At 43.1% G+C, this 17,042-nt stretch overlaps 1 protein-coding gene and 1 long non-coding RNA gene across 7 annotated transcripts in view; one reads left to right on the plus strand and one right to left on the minus strand.

The window, feature by feature from the left end:
- Positions 1–3,609: 3,609 nt before the first annotated feature.
- On the minus strand, positions 3,610–14,162 carry LOC308219877. 4 transcript variants are annotated; one of them, XR_013956600.1, is made up of 4 exons: positions 13,575–14,162; positions 12,084–12,520; positions 10,738–10,850; positions 3,610–7,811 (listed from the first exon to the last, which is right to left on the minus strand). It is a non-coding gene; the product is annotated as an uncharacterized lncRNA (long non-coding RNA). The 4 variants fall into 4 exon arrangements; XR_013956599.1 differs by having other exon boundaries at positions 10,738–12,206; XR_013956601.1 differs by having other exon boundaries at positions 3,610–7,705; positions 10,738–12,520.
- A 94-nt stretch (positions 14,163–14,256) lies between these two features.
- Positions 14,257–17,042, plus strand: part of GCLC (glutamate-cysteine ligase catalytic subunit) — a 34,059-nt gene continuing 31,273 nt past the window's right edge. For 2 of the 3 annotated variants that reach the window (XM_080614507.1, XM_080614508.1), the window contains exon 1: positions 14,257–14,525. In XM_080614507.1, the coding sequence (XP_080470633.1) occupies positions 14,376–14,525 (150 nt within the window). In that variant the 5' untranslated portion in view covers positions 14,257–14,375. The remainder of the gene's footprint in view (positions 14,526–17,042) is intronic. The other variant, XM_080614509.1, reaches the window with a different exon arrangement.

Genomic DNA, 17,042 nt, shown 5'->3' on the forward strand with positions numbered 1-17,042 from the left:
ATTGCTCAATGATGTTTTTTTGCCAAAGTTTTACAAAGATAAGAAATGGATCTATTTCCTCCCAAAAGAAGTCCATATATTTCTGGTATCATTTGGTGATACATCAGCAGAAAACCAAAAAGAACTGGTAAAAAAGGGTCTGCTCATTTGTTTCCTTAAAGAAGATTTGATCCCTTTAGGCAATTCCAAATGGCATCATTTTGGGCCTCTGACTACTATGGACTTGGAGACCTGATTTTCACAGCACAGCTGTCATGTAATGATGTAGCTTACTATGATGAACACGTCATATTGCTTACATAAACATAGTATGTCCAAACAACTACCACAAAGGAATGCATCCACAGCTTTGTTTTCAACTCCAAGTGGTCTGAGATGGAAGCATTAGTCAGGTTCCCAGAAGTAACAGGGAGAATGGTCAGTAGTCACTAAAAGACAGCAGCTTATGGGATTGCTATGAAAAGTGGTGTTAAAACTTTCAGAAGCAAAGATCCTTCTCATGGGTCAGTAATTAAAGCACAGCTTGATTCAGGAGAGCTCCTCTATTTGGTCAGTGCTTGCCAGAAAACAACTGCATATTTCTGTTGATTTTTGGCAATTACCCAATTTGGCACAAAGAACAATGTTCCATTTCAAAGTTGCAGTTTCTTCTTGTAGAACTCTTAGTATTTTAAAAGGATGAGAATATTTTAAATAGACTACATCCTTAGTGCAGTCAAACAAACATGTCTCCATCAACTAGGGCAGTTTCTGTCTTCTGATTCCTCTCTCAGTTTTAATTCTATTTCTGATTCTACTACTGATTGGCTCTATGGGTCTTGGAGAATCAGTATGCAAGTGGGACAGGCTACCAAAATCTGAGATGCATAAACTTGCTTCCTTTACAAATACAAGTGTAATATGCTATTGAATAGCAGCTATTATCTGTATTTTACAGTGAGGAAAATGAAGTTATATGCCTTAAGGAAAAGGAACACTTAAATGATAAAACCAGGACAGAAACCAACAATTTCTGAGTTCTGTTTAGTGTTTTCTAACTGGTACTGTACACAGAACTGGCAACCACATTTACAGGAAGCAGTGTCCAGGAGTTCCCATCTGCAGGTGCTCATTTGACTACGCAAAACTTCCATACAGCTGAAGTTTGCACCTTTGGTATCATTAAGAGTGCCTGTCATTACAAAATGCTGACAAAAATGGTTGCCTTTGCTGAGAATAAGACAAGACATGAAATACACCTTCTTTCTGGGGGGTTCAGTCACTGTTGAGAATGTGAATGGGTGGGAAAACTGCCATGTTTTCTAGGTTAACAAAACCACAGTTGATCCTTCAGGAAGCTCTTTGGTACCTATGAATTTGATGGAGAATTTCCCATTTGGAGAGGTGGAGTTGCAGTGTATGAGAAATTCCTCAACTTCCAAGCATGCAACAAATATTAGTTGGAAGTGCTCAGGAGATCCTGCTATTCCAGTCTGTGGAGAGGGTTTCTGAAATCAGGGGGGTCTGATAGATGTGTCATCCCCATGCAGCACCCAAGGCTCCAAGGCAAGGATCAGCCAAGGAGCCAACAGAGCAGCAGAAGATACACACATCACAAACGATGAAAAGCAAATAGCTGGACAGTGCTGTGTTCAGTTCATCTCAACCTTTTCTGGAGGTGGGAATAAACAGGTTTTTTTCATCAGCATATCATCTATGAAAGGCAGTGGGAATACACTTGTCCTAGCATCCTTTTGGGACTGACTCGCTGGGGAGGACAGCCTATCTCTTAGTGCACAAGTTCAAAGGGGAGAGGTCAGTGTTATGAATCAAAACCATCTTAACTTGCTGATGAATGCATAAATGTCAATACGCATGCTGTAGACATAGGAGGTCTGCATTTTCATCTTCTCTTTTGTAAACCCAGGAGGTTATTCACATACACACTCCCAGTTAAAATGGGCCTGTACTGAAAGAAATCTGGTTTTGCACAGTTAGTCCCTCTAATGTCACAAAATGCCAGAATTAAGCTTGTCTTTGATGTGGCATCCTGTTTTGTATGTATTATGATACACTATTTTTATAGTACAACTGCATCATACTCCTTTCAAGAGATCCCTGCTTCCTTCAATACACAAGAACAGCTGAGATTTCTTAATGAGAATCTAGGCAGGATTTTTATTAGCACTGCCTTTCTGCACCCTCTTTTGCTTACTGAAGTCGTTCCCAGTACAGCTCTGAATAGAACATTTAAAAAGTAGTATTTTATGTCATTATCCTGTAAGTTCAGCTCAGCTGCAGCTGAGTGCTAAGACTCAGTAGTCTAAGATAGGAAGCTAAAACATGCAGACCAAGCAAGCTGTGAAAACCTAGTTTTCAGGTCTTGTGTCCCACAGTGTGTGTGACACAGCCATGTCCAGCTGCATTCACTATGATACTACTCCCACTCTCCTTGACAGTTCCCCACTCGACCCTAAGAGCTGGCCACGTTCTGCAGCAAACATAGCAGCGACCTTTCAGAAGGCAGTATGTTTCAGCCTAACTCCAGAAAACACACATCTTTTACTCTTGCCGCACAGTTACACCAATGTCCTCAGGCTGACTGTCAGATACATTTGCACAGTACAGAACCTTACAGAATACTTGAAAGTATCATAGGGAAATGTGTAGTTGGAAAACCTGGAATTCCTTCTCATCTCTCCCAGAATTGACTACTATATCCAATGCCTACATGCATACACACAGAAGAATGGACTCCTCTCTTCAAAGGATCCTGAAAGTGGATAGATTGACCAACACTCACAGAATAAGGCAAATCCATCCCTCCTATTTCCCAGGAGACAATACTGGAAGGCATTTGTGGCACCAGGAGCACTGGGCTTAGAGCTGCCTTTTAAGCTGTGACAACTGCATCATGGGAGCCTCCACCTTCAGACTGCCAAGAGGTCTAATACGATATGCCAATGGAAAAAAAACCCAGCACAAATAGCCTGTTTCTTAAAAAGAAGCTGAAGTGGAAACCCGTAACCCATTTAAAGGTTTCAGAGAAGAATCTGTTCAGGAAAACTAGTAAATACGCTCTCTGTATGAGTTAGCGCTTTCACCCCTTGACTTCTTAACATACCAGCTCTAGGGGATATTCAAGGAAGATGCAGGTTTTCATATGCAAATGCCCTTTTGAGTACTTTAGGATACCCTGCCCAGCCTCCAGCCACCAACACAGAGGGCATGTGGGCCCAATAGGTCCTATGCTATATCTGCAGCACTGTGTAGATGTGTTTGCTACCCTCTGTAGCTTATGTCCAGGCATCAGCCTTGCTCAATGACAACTGATGTTGTCAGTGTTCTGGCATGCATCGCTGGTTTGCTGCCGTGCACCCGATGCTCCAACATACCTGCCAGCTGCACCTGCCCGGCCAAAGCAGGGTGCCAAAGGCAACAGTGAGTCATTGCGGCATTCACCCCAAGACGCTGTTGCATGAGGAACCTGGGTTGTTCTGGCTGTGGTTTGTTTTTAATGGGGCTGAAGCTGCACTTCCCACAGAGCTTAAAACATGGAAAAGCAAGCCATAGATTAACTTTCAAGGGAGGATAGCTTGGGAGGTGCCTTTTGTTTTAAACTAACCTCAGCAGAAGAATGAGCAAACAGTCAGGTAAGTGTTAAAATGAACGATGAATCCACACATCAGATAACTGACTCAGTTTTGAAATAATACCATACTTTATTATTTTAGATTGAAAAACACAACTGTTCAAAACTGCTCCAACTGCAGCCAATGGAAATATTGTCTTTCACTTCAATAGCAACAGAAAATGTCTTGAGTTAATCTGCAAAAAACTCTGAAACACCAGAGTGATTACTAGTTGCTGCCAATCCTAATTTTTCCTCCTTTTTCTCCGAGTATGCTGAATCTTTTATGAGCAGTACATTTCATTACCATTTATTTATTTGCTGTCTACCATCATAGATTCTCTACAGATTTTTGAGAGGAAGATGAAAAGCTGATCTGTTTCCAGAATATATGATAGGAAAAAGCCCAGCTAAACAAACAAACAAAAAATAGAGAAAGAGAGCCTACCTAGGTCCTATGGAGATGGGAGACTGCAGTTATCTCTTGGAGGGAGCTGAGAGATAAGCTTACAAAATATGCAGATTTTATTGACCATCTTCCCTTAGAGCAAACGCTTGTTGCTGCTGTCTCACTAGCTAATCTGTCATATTGCAGTCCCAGCTTTATCTGCTTATATCCCTTCTGTGAAAGACAAACCCATAATGACAAATAAAAATAATATGTATATGCAGGATGATGCTGAAGGTGGGCTGTGCATAAAAAGAACTTAGTCATTTGTTATTCAAGGGTAGTGGCACTTTACCACAAAATGGATTAACCAGCTTTCCACTGCTATAAAGATCTTGTTTCTTCTTCCTTCACTTCCTTTCCTTAGACACAGACCCAGTCACACAATCCTATCCCACCCTTTGCATTAGCTTTGGTGCTCTTCAGTATGTTCATACTTTGAGTCAGCTCCATATGACACGACAAACAATTCACCTTTTCTCCAGTTTAATACCTTCTTGATTCCAGGAAATTGAATTGAGTTGGTGTGGGGTCAGAAAACACAAGTCAGTGCATGTGAGGGGAGGAGGGCCAAGACAGGAGGAGAACAGGGAGAAGGGCCCAAAACTTCTTTATGTGGAAATGAGCTGTTAAGACAATCTCAAGTCCAAACGTGTAATTTCACCTGTGGCAGCTTCACGCAGACACTTTAATTCGTTGTTATGTGCTCTGTAGACTTGTCTTAACACCCATCTGCAGCCTGTCAGTAATTATATAGCCCAGTTCAGAGGACTGAGCAATGAAGTGATATATGGTGAACATAAAGAACTCCAAAAGAAAACTGTCTTGCAAACCAGATATGAAATGTGTTTAGAGGCCACCTACTGAGTTTCCAAAGGACTGAGCTATCCCTGCAGAGCTGTGCATGTCTTTATAGTTGTAGCATCTTTGTCTTCAAGAACCCGGCCCCCACCTCCACACAACTTCCTTTTTCATTTAGGACTGTGTCTTGCTCTCTACAACACAGTCCCAGAAACAAGTATGGTAACACCACCAAAGACCCTGCAGCCCATGGTCCATGGCAGCTTCCAACAGCAGTGTTTATGCAGTGTATGGGAGCAGTGCTGAGACAGCAGCCAGTAAAGCTGTTCCCTCACACAACACATTTTCTCACAGGGAGAAAGCAGAGCTATTGAGCTCATATTACACCCATTCTTCAGGACCTGCAGCTCTATCAAGGAATACCAGCTGCCAAAGAAAGGTACAAGTCGTATATAAAATTATTTGAGTAGCTGAACTACTTACTAAATGGAAGGCAAATGTTTCAATTTTTTATACGGCTGGTCTATTTGCAAATTGGCATTTCAGCTTCATTAGTATTTGCTGAGCTAGGTAATACTGTGTTTTACTCTTGAGATGCCTGGAACATGCTTAGGCTTATTAACAAATTTAATCCTCAGCTACATATAGAAATAAACAGGTTTCTACTTCGGATTTTGAACAATTACTTCATGATCTAGTTAAAGCCTTCTCCTTGGTGGAGTGCCACAGAAGTATACAGCTCTTACGAAAAGGAAGAATAGAGCAGACTGCTGGAACTAGAGATGAACAAAGGTTTGTAATGGCCATATGACCAAAACTGCACACATGCATCCACTGAAAGGGAGGTACCATAATTCCTGTATCAAAGCCCATTAAGAAAATAAGTAGCATTAAACTGAATTATTTTGAGCACAGAGTCTTTTGGCTGTATCTGCTGTTCTTTCTTTATAGCTCTGCCGCTATACAACTAGAACAGCCTGCACTGAACAAACCTTGCAGCCTTCTCTGCCCCTTTGCACCATGCATGGTTGCAACACTGCCCTGGCACTGCTACTCTATGACCCTAGTTTTGCAAAGAACCAGATGGCAGCAGCTAATTCCATGGGCAAAACCTGGGAATCCTGATGTCAGTGCCACGGAGCGTGGGAGCGCTGCAGGTTTGGCAGGCACGTGGTTGCTTTTTTACACAACTGTGCAAAGTACAGTTCTTGTAATAAAACATTACAGTATATTACAGGTTATTTGGGGCAAGGGTGATATTTCCCCTAGTCTTATCTTGGTGTCTGATGCATTCTTTGGCAGAAATGGGGATTTGGACAAAGATTAAAGAATATATGGATGTGAGCAACTCGGTTACCACATGGAGGCTGTATTACTGTTATTGGCAGTATAAGCAAGGGTTAGAAATGTGAGGCATATAATCATTTACAGGCATAAGAGAGAAACCAGGCAGTTATTTTCTATAAACCTCAAATACTAGAACAAAGGAGCCTTGGGAGATTTAGCAATGCAAAGCATGGCTTGGGTTCCAACTCTCACCTCACCTGATCAGCTTCAACTGTTTCTTCATACTTTAAGGAAAAATCTTCCTGAACACCACCTGAATGGCATATACATGTAACAGAGCCTGAGCTGAAACACGGAAGAGGAACAACTGGAAGTTGAGCTTTGTGCAAAGCCAGGTTATAAACACAGACTTGGTTATATAAAGGTGTACCACTATCTTAAAAGCTTTTTGCATACCTTTATTATTTTATGATCATAGCTTTATTATCAGCTGTTGAATGGCCAGAACAATATGGTTTGTCAACCCTCCCAAGGGAGTGAGTCTGAGAAGGGGTGAGGACAGTACACACTTCATCTACCTGCTCCTCCCACCTTCTGCACAGGGAGATTAGTAGGTCACAAGCCCTCTTCAAGTCCCACATCAGAGGTTTGCCAGCGAATATACAGCTCAGACCAATGGGTGCCTCAGTAGCCCTGACATTTTCAACAGTCCTCTCTGACCCAGTGCTCTCCCCTCCACTTCCCAGTCACTGGTGCTTCTGTCTTAAACTCCTTTCTGAGTAACAGTCCACCAAGGACACAGTTTCATGAGTGCTTAAAGGGTAGGGCACAAGGCAGGGATGCCACTAGCCAGTCCCTGGCTCCTGTTAGCTATGCAGATGCAAGCAGAGACGATGGGAGAGAGCAGGATGAGAAACCGTTGTCTGTTAAACCACCGCCCAGTTCACTGCCCGGGGGGCCCTGCTGGAAAGGAGATATGGTGGAGGCACACGACATGGAAAGAAGCTACGTGCCCTGCTGTTGAATGCTTGGCGTCCTGCAGGCTGCCTCTCCTCACAGGCAGGCTTGTCACCCCTTGCTACCAGCACCAATGGTGGGCTGTCTCCACTCTTTCTTATGCAGTAATTTTGTGGCAGATTTTATGGGAAACTGAGGCTCTTACTCAAAGATAACTGGATCAATCCCTAGAGTTGGGGGCCTGTGGGTAAGGTAAACAACAAGTCTAGGTATTTCTGCATCCTGGATCTCACCCAAAGCAGCTTGACATCTCTGCTCTTCAGCTTGTCTACCACTAGACCACTTGCCAGTTCCTCAGAAGTGCTATAAGTAACAACAATATATTAAAAAGTTATATAAATGTAACTACTAGGCCAACTTCTTTAATTGCATCAAGTAGTCCACTTGGAGAAATTTCACAATGGGCATTTTTCAACACCTTCTGTTTGACTTCTCTTTGAAATAGAGTCTCCAATACATTTTTAACTTACCTCTGGAAGAGAGACCTTGAGAGGTACTTGTCTCACGGAAATACCTGGGAGGTATGAATGGTGATAAGTTACCTACAAAGAATATGTAGAAGAAATACTGAGGTTTTTCTCTCAATGTTCTCCTTTTCAAGGCTTCTTCTTACTAGTTTGATTTGGCACTCATCTCTCTTTAAACCATCTAGAAAATTATCAAATCATCATTATCAAATTATCAAAATCATCAAAGAGAAGGAGAATGCATTTCCAATAGTTTTCAAGTTTTCAGTACAACTTTATCCTTCACATGAAGTAGATTTTACACAGTATACAATATGAAGTAAACAAGATGAAAATCCTTTGTTAATTAAAGATTTGGAGATAAACTTGCAATTGAGGAGGCATAATTGATCTCTAGAGACTACGCAGTGTGTGATTACTACTGGATTATATTCTCCATTTCTGCTACTTAATGTATCTTCTTTTTCACTATGTTCCTGAAAAAAATACTTTGGTCGAATATTACGCCTGCAAATAGATTAGTCTCCACTAGGCATCAACAGCCAGAGGAATAAGGTATGACACTCAACAGAAGTTTGTGATTGCCATTCAATACTTTTATAATGACCGCTGTTAAGTAGCACTATTATATAAAAATATTTTTCTTGCAATGTGAAGAGTGGATTAGTGTTTAAGGAAAATGATTTCCTGCTTATTAGAAAAATACCAAAAGGTATTTGGTGACTGCCTATGCCTTTACTAACTAGATGCAGTTCTTGATACTAAGCTACTGTCTGGGACTTAGTATTTTGGATAAATATCAGTACAAGAAAAGTTACATGCAATCCTGTATGACCATCCCTGCTTTGAACTGACAAAAAGATTAAGTGTTCTAATCAGATCATTTTTTTGAGACTCCGGACTTCTTTAGGGGCTTAGAAAGCTTTCACTATAGCTTTTTAAAAACTCTCATCTTATCAAAACCTACTCTGCTATTTCATTTTCTTTCTGGAGGTTAGGTTGTCTCCTCCTGTTGTTTTACGTAAGATATGAACACCTGTTTTCAGCCAGCTAAAACACAAGAGGATTATTCCCATTTGGTTCAGTTATACGACTAAAAGCCTACAGAATGAGCGATCCTGTAAATATTGACTACTCCCACCAGAAATCAATCCACCATAACTTATACTGCAGTAACAATATTGAATGATGAAAGGAGACAGAACTGCAATGCACAAAAAGCTGCCAGGCAATGAACAAAGACTCAAGGGGCAGGGAGGGGTAGGACAGATTCTGTCTTGGGAAACTTGTGACATTTCCAGCTTTGCAGATTTAATACTGTAGCAGTTTAGTATCTTGAGCTGGACCTGACCTGAATGCAATGGAAGTACACAGTTGTCACCTAGTCATAAAAAAAGGCCAGCCTGTGGTAAAGAATATAAAGATAACCTTGTAGTACAGATTCTCCAGCTTAGAAAATGCTGGAAAAAAAATAAACTGGGAAAAAATTTGGAAGTTCCTACTTTCTTTGGAAGTACTCTGTATCTCACTGGCATTACCAAAGAAAAGCCTCTTTAGAAGAGACTAGGACACAGTGATAGGTAAACTGGTAGAAGAGAACATCTCCAAGGTGAACAGGATGCAACAGGCATCAGTCACCACACTAAACTCCTCTGGCAGGTAGTGGCTCAGCAATTTGCACACAGAATAACTCACACACTACAACCTCTGCTGTTACCATCAGCAGCATTCATGACATGATTACATATGCCAGACTCAATCAAGGCATGATCATGTATGGACCACAGTCACAGCAAAAGAGTATGTGGGCTACTGAGAAATGAGAAATTTAAGTTCTTTGCAAAAGGAACATGCTGATACAGACCAAAGTGATGAAAAAATGTGATGATTTTCACTTTGACATAAACTGATGATACTTTATAGACTGAAATGCACAATTCATCCTTACTGCAGTAAAAACCAACCCTCGAAACCAACTGTACGAATGAGAAATCCCACAAAAAAACCTAGAACGGCACTACTCAGACTCATGACATAACTTAATCCTACTACAGTCATTTCCACACAACAGGTGACAGCAAGAAAAAGAACTTTTAAAGCAATACTGAGAAGTCACAACCATGGCCTTCATACGCTAGTTGAGAAATTAGCTTCAGGCATTCTACCTTTGACTGGAATAAGTCTGTTAGTCATCTTCCTCATTGCAGAGCAGGAAGACCTTTTCTTGAAGGTCTTTCATAAAATCTTTCATTTGAATCTTTCCCAGGTTGTAGCTCCCCTCTTCCCCTCAAACAGATTATTTAATCCAAATTGCTAGTCAGCAAGACTTTCTGCATCAAGAAATAATTGCCTGAGCACAGATCTCTCCAGCGCCTCAGGAAATGCCTGGAGGCCTCCTTGCTCAAAAGGAAGCAGTTGTTACATCTGGTGCTCACCTCAGTCAATTATACTGGACAGAGGTGCACATCATAAATTATTGGAATATATTGGAAGCATAAGAATTTGATTAAAAAAAAAAAAGACAATTATCTTTTTTTCTACGAAGCATAACATTCCAAAACTTTTGAAGTGGACTGTTCCATCTGAAGTCTTTCTGCTTTATTCAGAGAATAACACAATATTCGGCAATGTGAGCTCGACAGTCACCTCAAATAATGCTACCTTAAAAACTTTTCAGAGATGATTCATGAAGAAAAATAACACTTTCGTTCTTCCCTGTAATAACAGCCTCATCACAAGACATCTACTTTTTACTTATTACTTCTAATGACAGCCAGTAAAAGAAAGGATTCTGTATGAGTGGTCTCACCGATGAGTCTACATATCTTTCATCTCTCCCAGGGGGTATATTCTCAAAGTGACAAGCTCTATTTACACTCTATTTAGATTTAGCTGATTTGAATAGCTTTGCAGATATACAAAACACAAAGTGAGTTATCCCCTGTGAAGGAAAGCAGGCACATGTGAACCTTAAGGACAGCTCCCCACTCTTGCAGGTGGCATTAAAATATGCTCATTCCCTTGTACAGACATTTCTGGGTCTGTACAAGGGAGTGAATGTTGTCATGCTGCATCAACACTATCATAAACAAATAGCTGAATCTCACCTGGAAACAAATTTTCCATCTCTGTAAAAAATAACGTTTCCTTTTGACAACTTGATGCAGACAACTCATGCTCCTTTTCATACAAGGCAAGGCTTCTCCAGTAAGTTTCTGTTCTACAGCAGAGAAGTGAGGAGAGCAAAACAAAAAGCTGGTATGTGGTTAACTCAACATACAAGTTGCTTAAAGCAATTATTGTAACCGCTTCAGCTGAACATATAGTTTTTATAAAAAACAAAAAACAACCAACCAAACACACAAAAAAAACAAATAACATATTGAAAATATACTAAAGTCACATTCCCTGGTCACATTTCCCAAATAAATGCTAATTTCCTCTGTAATCAGTGGATACTTCAGGAATGAGGAATGGTCCCTATCTGGCACTCAAAAGACAATGAAATAACAAAGTGGCCCAGTTATAAAACAGATCTTGGAGCAAAGGGAGGGTTTAAGGGGAATTTGGGCTGGGTCTACTCTTACAAAGTTCCATGTTGCTGCATTTAGGCAAAGGATGTTTTTCAGGAGAAGATATTTCTTCTCCACAAAACGCTTTTCTGGCAAACCTTTTTTTTTTTTTTTTTTTTTTTATTTCCAGGTTTATTCCGTAAGATTTTCCTTTGAACTGTCCAGAGAAACTAGGCAAGTCTTGGGGCTGGGAATGCTGGTACAGAGCTAAACTAATAACATCAGCCGAAGTAATGCCTGCATGTTTAGAGAAGGTTTTTTTCCTGCTAAGTGTACTGGAAATAATTACACAACATTATGTACGTAGGCAGATATTATACAATGGTGGTTCGTCTTGAAGTCATATTTTGTGATGAGCAAATGAACGCTTCTGCATTCTGTCAGCCTTAGCACGCTTTATAGTCCTCCTCCATGCCACAGTCTCTGCAAAGGAAAAGGACTAGAGATAGCCCTGCACTGCTGGAACACATACACTAGAATTGAAGTGAAAAAGGCTGCAGGTGAAGACAGTAGACACATCATAAACAGAGCTGACTTGCCATGCTGTTATGCTAAAGATTACAATGTGAGGAAACAGTTTACTTTTTTACCATTTTACTAGTGCAGAAGGAAAGTATCTTGGATTTCTCTTATCAGCAATGTCCTCACGCTATAGTTGATACGATTAAGCACACAGGACTGGAAACAGAGCAGATAATGGAACTGATACAATACAACGAGCTGAGTTTAAACGTGGAAAAAGACACTGAAAATGTGCTCTTGAATTTCAGGTGAAAGAGTAGCATTAGTGGTCAGTGGTATTGACTGCATAATAGCAGCCTGCATTATAATAAAGCTGATGTGAGTTTGGAAATGTTGTGTATGTTGCTGGAAATGTTTACCGTTAGTTATAAACAGCAGCACACTCAAGCAGCTGGGATCACACCAAATACCCAGTTCTTTCAAAAACGTCTCTCAGAACCACAGTGTTCTCACATCAGCCAAACCAGCTGGGAGCACAGATCCTAAGTAACACGGACAGGTTTGCTCAGATTCATAAGATGACAATGTTAAGTTTGCTCTGATATACCAACGTTTGCTCCAACCAAATCGAAGCTTGACTGCCCCAAGAGAAGGAAAGGGGCTAAAACAGCTGGCAGAAAAGACATTAACTGCCACTTGGTCACTGCTGGTATTCCTCAGGTGCTCCAGCTTGAAGGCCGTGGAAAACCTGAGGCTGCATGGCAGCATGGTGGCAGCAACGCTGAATCTTAATCTTTTGGTGCAACTGTCCTCAAATGTGCAGGGTGGTGCATTAAGTCTCTTTGTCCTCTCAGATCTGAAATAACAGTACAACTTGGCTTTCACATGAGGGTTACGCCTCATCTGACTCTCATTGCCAAGTGCAAGATATTCTGATGTCCTGATTTTTCAAAAATTAAAAACACTTTAATCTTTTAAATCCTTTCAAAGGGATTTTAACTTAAAGATTGTTTTCTTCTTCCTCAAACTAACCCTCCTCCAGATCTACACCAGTACCAACAGCACTGATTTCAGTTAGATCAGCCATTATAATTTTAGCGAAAAATGTAACGCTAAAAAAGTCATGAGCCCCTAAAACCAACACATTATAAATTAAATGTTTGTAATTTTAATGGTCACTGCTTGCTCTTGTTCTGTCAATGCTGCCCTTTGTGTACAAACTTAATTAAAAAAATAACCAAATAACCAAGATTCAAAACCTTTTACTTTTGAGTGGTTTTACTTTAACGTTTGGTATCTTGCACTAATGCATTTCAGATTTATTATTCTAATGTGTTGGGAGCTTGTCCTACCCCTGAGGCACCTCATATCCTGGAAGAAAGACAATTAGTCAGTTCCTGTCAATATAGTCATTCAGTTAATGAAATATCTAATAATACAGATCATCAAGTGGGCTATACCACAATTTAAATAGTCTACTAATTCTTAAATCCTTAGCTATGCAATCCTACTGTATACCAGCTATGCTCGTCTTCAAGGACTGTAAAGAAAGACTTTTGTGAGCGTAATAAAACCAAGAGTCCAGCTTCTCAGAAGCGAGAGCCTTTCTCTTCATTTTAATGTTTAATTCCTTATTTCTATCTCTTCATCTACAAAACTCTTCAAGTAGCCCTGATAGGCCTTCCCTACGTCTTGTATCAGACATCAAATACACACTATGACATGCCCCTGCTTCCCCTTTCCTGAGCTGACTGCTGTTCCAATGCCCTTGAGGACAATTCCCAGGTAACTAACTCATCCCTGACATCTTCATTAGTTAGACTTTTTCCTGGCACCGCAGGATGCGGTCGTTACAGCCAGAGCTGTCATGTCTGTCATGAGGTGTCTCCATGAAGTCTCACTCCACCCACCTGAGGCATCCATAGGCATCCAATCCGTAGAATCATTGAATAGTATGGATAGGCAGGGACCTTAAAGCTCATCTAGTTCCAACCCCTGCCATGGGAAGGGGCACCATCCACTAGACCAGGCTGCTCACAGCCCCATTCAACCTGTCCTTTTCTCTGAGACATGTGCTCCAATCTATACTAAGTCTACAACACCCCTCAGTCCACCGTCCATATTTTAGCACCTATACTTGGGGACTTTTAGCCACATCAGGGTCCTTTTCCACCAGGAACCCCATCCAGACCACACCAGAGAGCGTGACTCGCCGCTCCTGCACCCTTGGCCGCTAGCAGGGTCCCACTCGCCGTCGGGGCGGACATCTTCAAGCCGCCATTTCAGCAGGCCTTCCGCAGGAGGCAAAGGGACACTTCCCCCGGCATTCGGGGCGTGCGCCGGGGAGTGAGCGGGACAGCAACGCTCGCACACGCACACGAGCGCCGCAAAGCCACTGCTTCCCCGGAGGCACCTCCTTCCTCACCAGTCCCGTGAGCGCTGGGATACAGCCCCCCCCAGGCCGCCCAGCCGGCAGCTGCGCCGCAACCGCCGGGTAGCTCTTGAGCCTGCCCTCAACGAGCCCCGGCCGGGGCGGGGCTTGCCGGCGGAAAGTGCTGAGTCACGGCCTGACGTGCTCTGCCGTCACGTGTGGCGCCGGGCTGCGCTCCCGCTGCCGCCGGGGCGCAGAGTGTACCCACCGCCGCGCAGGCTCTGCTCGTCTTTTCCCTTCACCTTCCGTGCGCTGCCGCTCCGCTCCGCCGCGGGTCGGTATGGGTCTGCTGTCGCAGGGCTCGCCGCTGAGCTGGGAGGAGACGCGGCGGTACGCGGAGCACGTGCGGAAGCACGGCATCCTCCAGTTCCTCCACATCTACCGCGCCCTGCGCGACCGGCACAAGGACGTCCTCAAGTGGGGCGACGAGGTGAGACCCCGGCGCGCACCGCACCGGACCCGCACGGCCTGATGCGGCCTCCGCCGCCCGGGCGCAGGTGCCGCGGCGGCTGCGGGGCTGGCGCTACTCTGCTCTGCTCCGCTCCACTCCAGTGCGGCCCGGGCCCTGCCTGGGAACAGGGTGTCCCGCAGCTCGGCCGCGGCTCTCGGCGGGAGGGGAGCGCTCAGGCTGCCCGCCGGGGCTTTGTTTCCAACGCACATACTGTCGCTCGCTCGCCGCCTCCGGCTGCGCAGCACGGCTGCCCCGGTGCTACTTGGTGATTTCTAAACGCTCTCACAACTTTCAGCGCTTCCGTCGGGCATCGGTAAACCCGGCGGTACGCCTCGGGAGGTGTATTGCTGTGAGCGGTGATGTCTGGCAGCACTTGCTCGTTCCCGTGAGCTTGTTTATTTTCTCTGCAGTGAGGTCTGGTTAAAACATGTGTATGTCTAAACTTCAAGGTAGTGCCTTGGTCTTGAAAGGGGAGCAAGGAAAGCACGGACGGCAGGTGGGCTCAGCAGGACCACCCCTCTCACCGCACACCAGGTTCCTCTGTGGTCCTGGCTTGTCCCTGTGGAAAGGGACCTGCCAAACCTTTATTTTACTTCAGTCTTCCAGGCTTCTGGCACAAGTCAGCCTGTCTTTGGAACAAGGATGAGACAGTCGCTCAGGTCATGACTTGAACTTTGTTACAGGTGCTTTGTGCCCGAGGACCGTAACTTTATCTGCAGGTCTTAGCCGTGCAAGCGTGTACTGAATTGTGTCCCAGACTGACAGCATTCTATGAGGAGCAGAAGCTCCCTCCTCTGTTGATCAGGATTTCCCAAGGGTCCCATCTTTCCCTGGAGACAGCGAGTAGCTTTGGATGTGCTGCACTAGTAGCCATTCTTCATTATGGTGCTGTCGTGGTCCAGCATGTCGCTTTGAGGTGTTTGCGATGTGACTGCAGGGGCTTCTCTGTGTGCCTCTGTTTTGTGCTCCATTTCCTTTCTGAATGGCAAAGGTATTTCTGAGAATCCGGGGGTAACAACAGGTTTTCACAGATGCTCTTTGCCAGAGGAAAATGCTGTTCCATTAAGCACCTCAAGAGACCTTGATTGTTAAAGTTTGTTCTTCTTTTAAGGAACTGGTGTCATATCTCACACAACTGAACAAGGCAAGCATTGGAGCACAGGAGCTGCTTTCAAGAGGACTGAATAAGGGCTTAGCTGCTAAAAATATGTCCTGTAAAGGGACTAATGCTGCTAGCACGTCTAGTCTGCACTGAAGGGTATTGCAGTCAGTGATGTGGGCTCAGGAAGTTTAAATCCATATCTGAGTTCTCTATGTCCCTTCATCTCTTGTATGACTGAAGTTATGCTGATAGGACTGTTTGTGAGGCTCTTCTAAGTTCAGGAATATAGATGGAGCAGAGCCTTCCTATTGCTCTGAGACTTAGCTTGGGGGTTTTCTCATTAATCTTTAAGATGGGATACTCGTTTTTCAGTGGGCATTACTTTCTAGTTGCCCTTGCTTTCTCAGGGTGAGATTTCACAAGATAGCTAGGGCTGATCCGCAAGCAAGCAGGTTCAGCTTCCCTCTTCTCGCTCCAGGCTCGTGTTTCTTCTGCCTTCCTTGCATTGTTACTGGCTATGTGAGTTCAAGAGCTTAACCCAGCAGAAAACTCTTCTCCTGTTCAGTTTTCTAGGGTGGTTAATTTACTCAGAGCTTCCTCTGGTTCACTGTGAGATCCAGCAAGTTCTGCTTAATGTGAAGAAGGTAGCAGGGGTATGTGAAGGAAAGGGGCGAGCAGAACCGGCTGGTAAATGGTGGTGTGTCATGTTTAAGGAGATTCAGTTTTCTTCTGTCATGCCCAGTATGGCAAGAGGCAGAATTTTAAGACCAGTATGATTACTATGATTACAGCCACAATTCTGATAAGGAGGTAAGAGCCATATTTGAAATGCCTGTGAACATTGAGAGGTAACTCATTTTATCACCTACCTCTGATTTTAGCAAATGGGAATAAGCTCAGGTGTGGCTGCTTATTTTTGTTATACTGTATTATGCAATTTTATTTTTTTTATGTAACACAGCATTTAGGAGTATGTTAGTGTATCACATACTTGCTGCCAGCCTGCTCTTCTTGTGCAAACACAAAAGCATACCTGTCTCCATAACTTATTTCAGCTGTGCTGTAGACAGGCAAGTGGGGAAAGTGGTAAAGTTGTTTTCTGGTTTTTTTCCTCTCAAATACCTAGCTATTAGAAAGTGGCGCCACATTTACATGCAGCTTAGGTGAATCAACTAATTGGAGAATTTTCATTAAAAGCCTTTTGTGTACTTTGGCCTTCATGTATAAAGTCACAGCCTGAGGGTGTTTTGTTGTTTTAAAAACCTCTTGAAGATAGACGTTGAGAATGAAGATGACAGCCCTCCTATAATGGTAGAGATTAAATCAGAATTAACAGTTACCTTTGTGTTCAAGAGATGTTTCTGAGACACTGGTGAAAGGCTTTTGGTTTTGGG

Source organism: Psittacula echo (assembly GCF_963264785.1).
Source record: "Psittacula echo genome assembly, chromosome: 4".
Taxonomy (NCBI): domain Eukaryota; kingdom Metazoa; phylum Chordata; class Aves; order Psittaciformes; family Psittacidae; genus Psittacula; species Psittacula echo.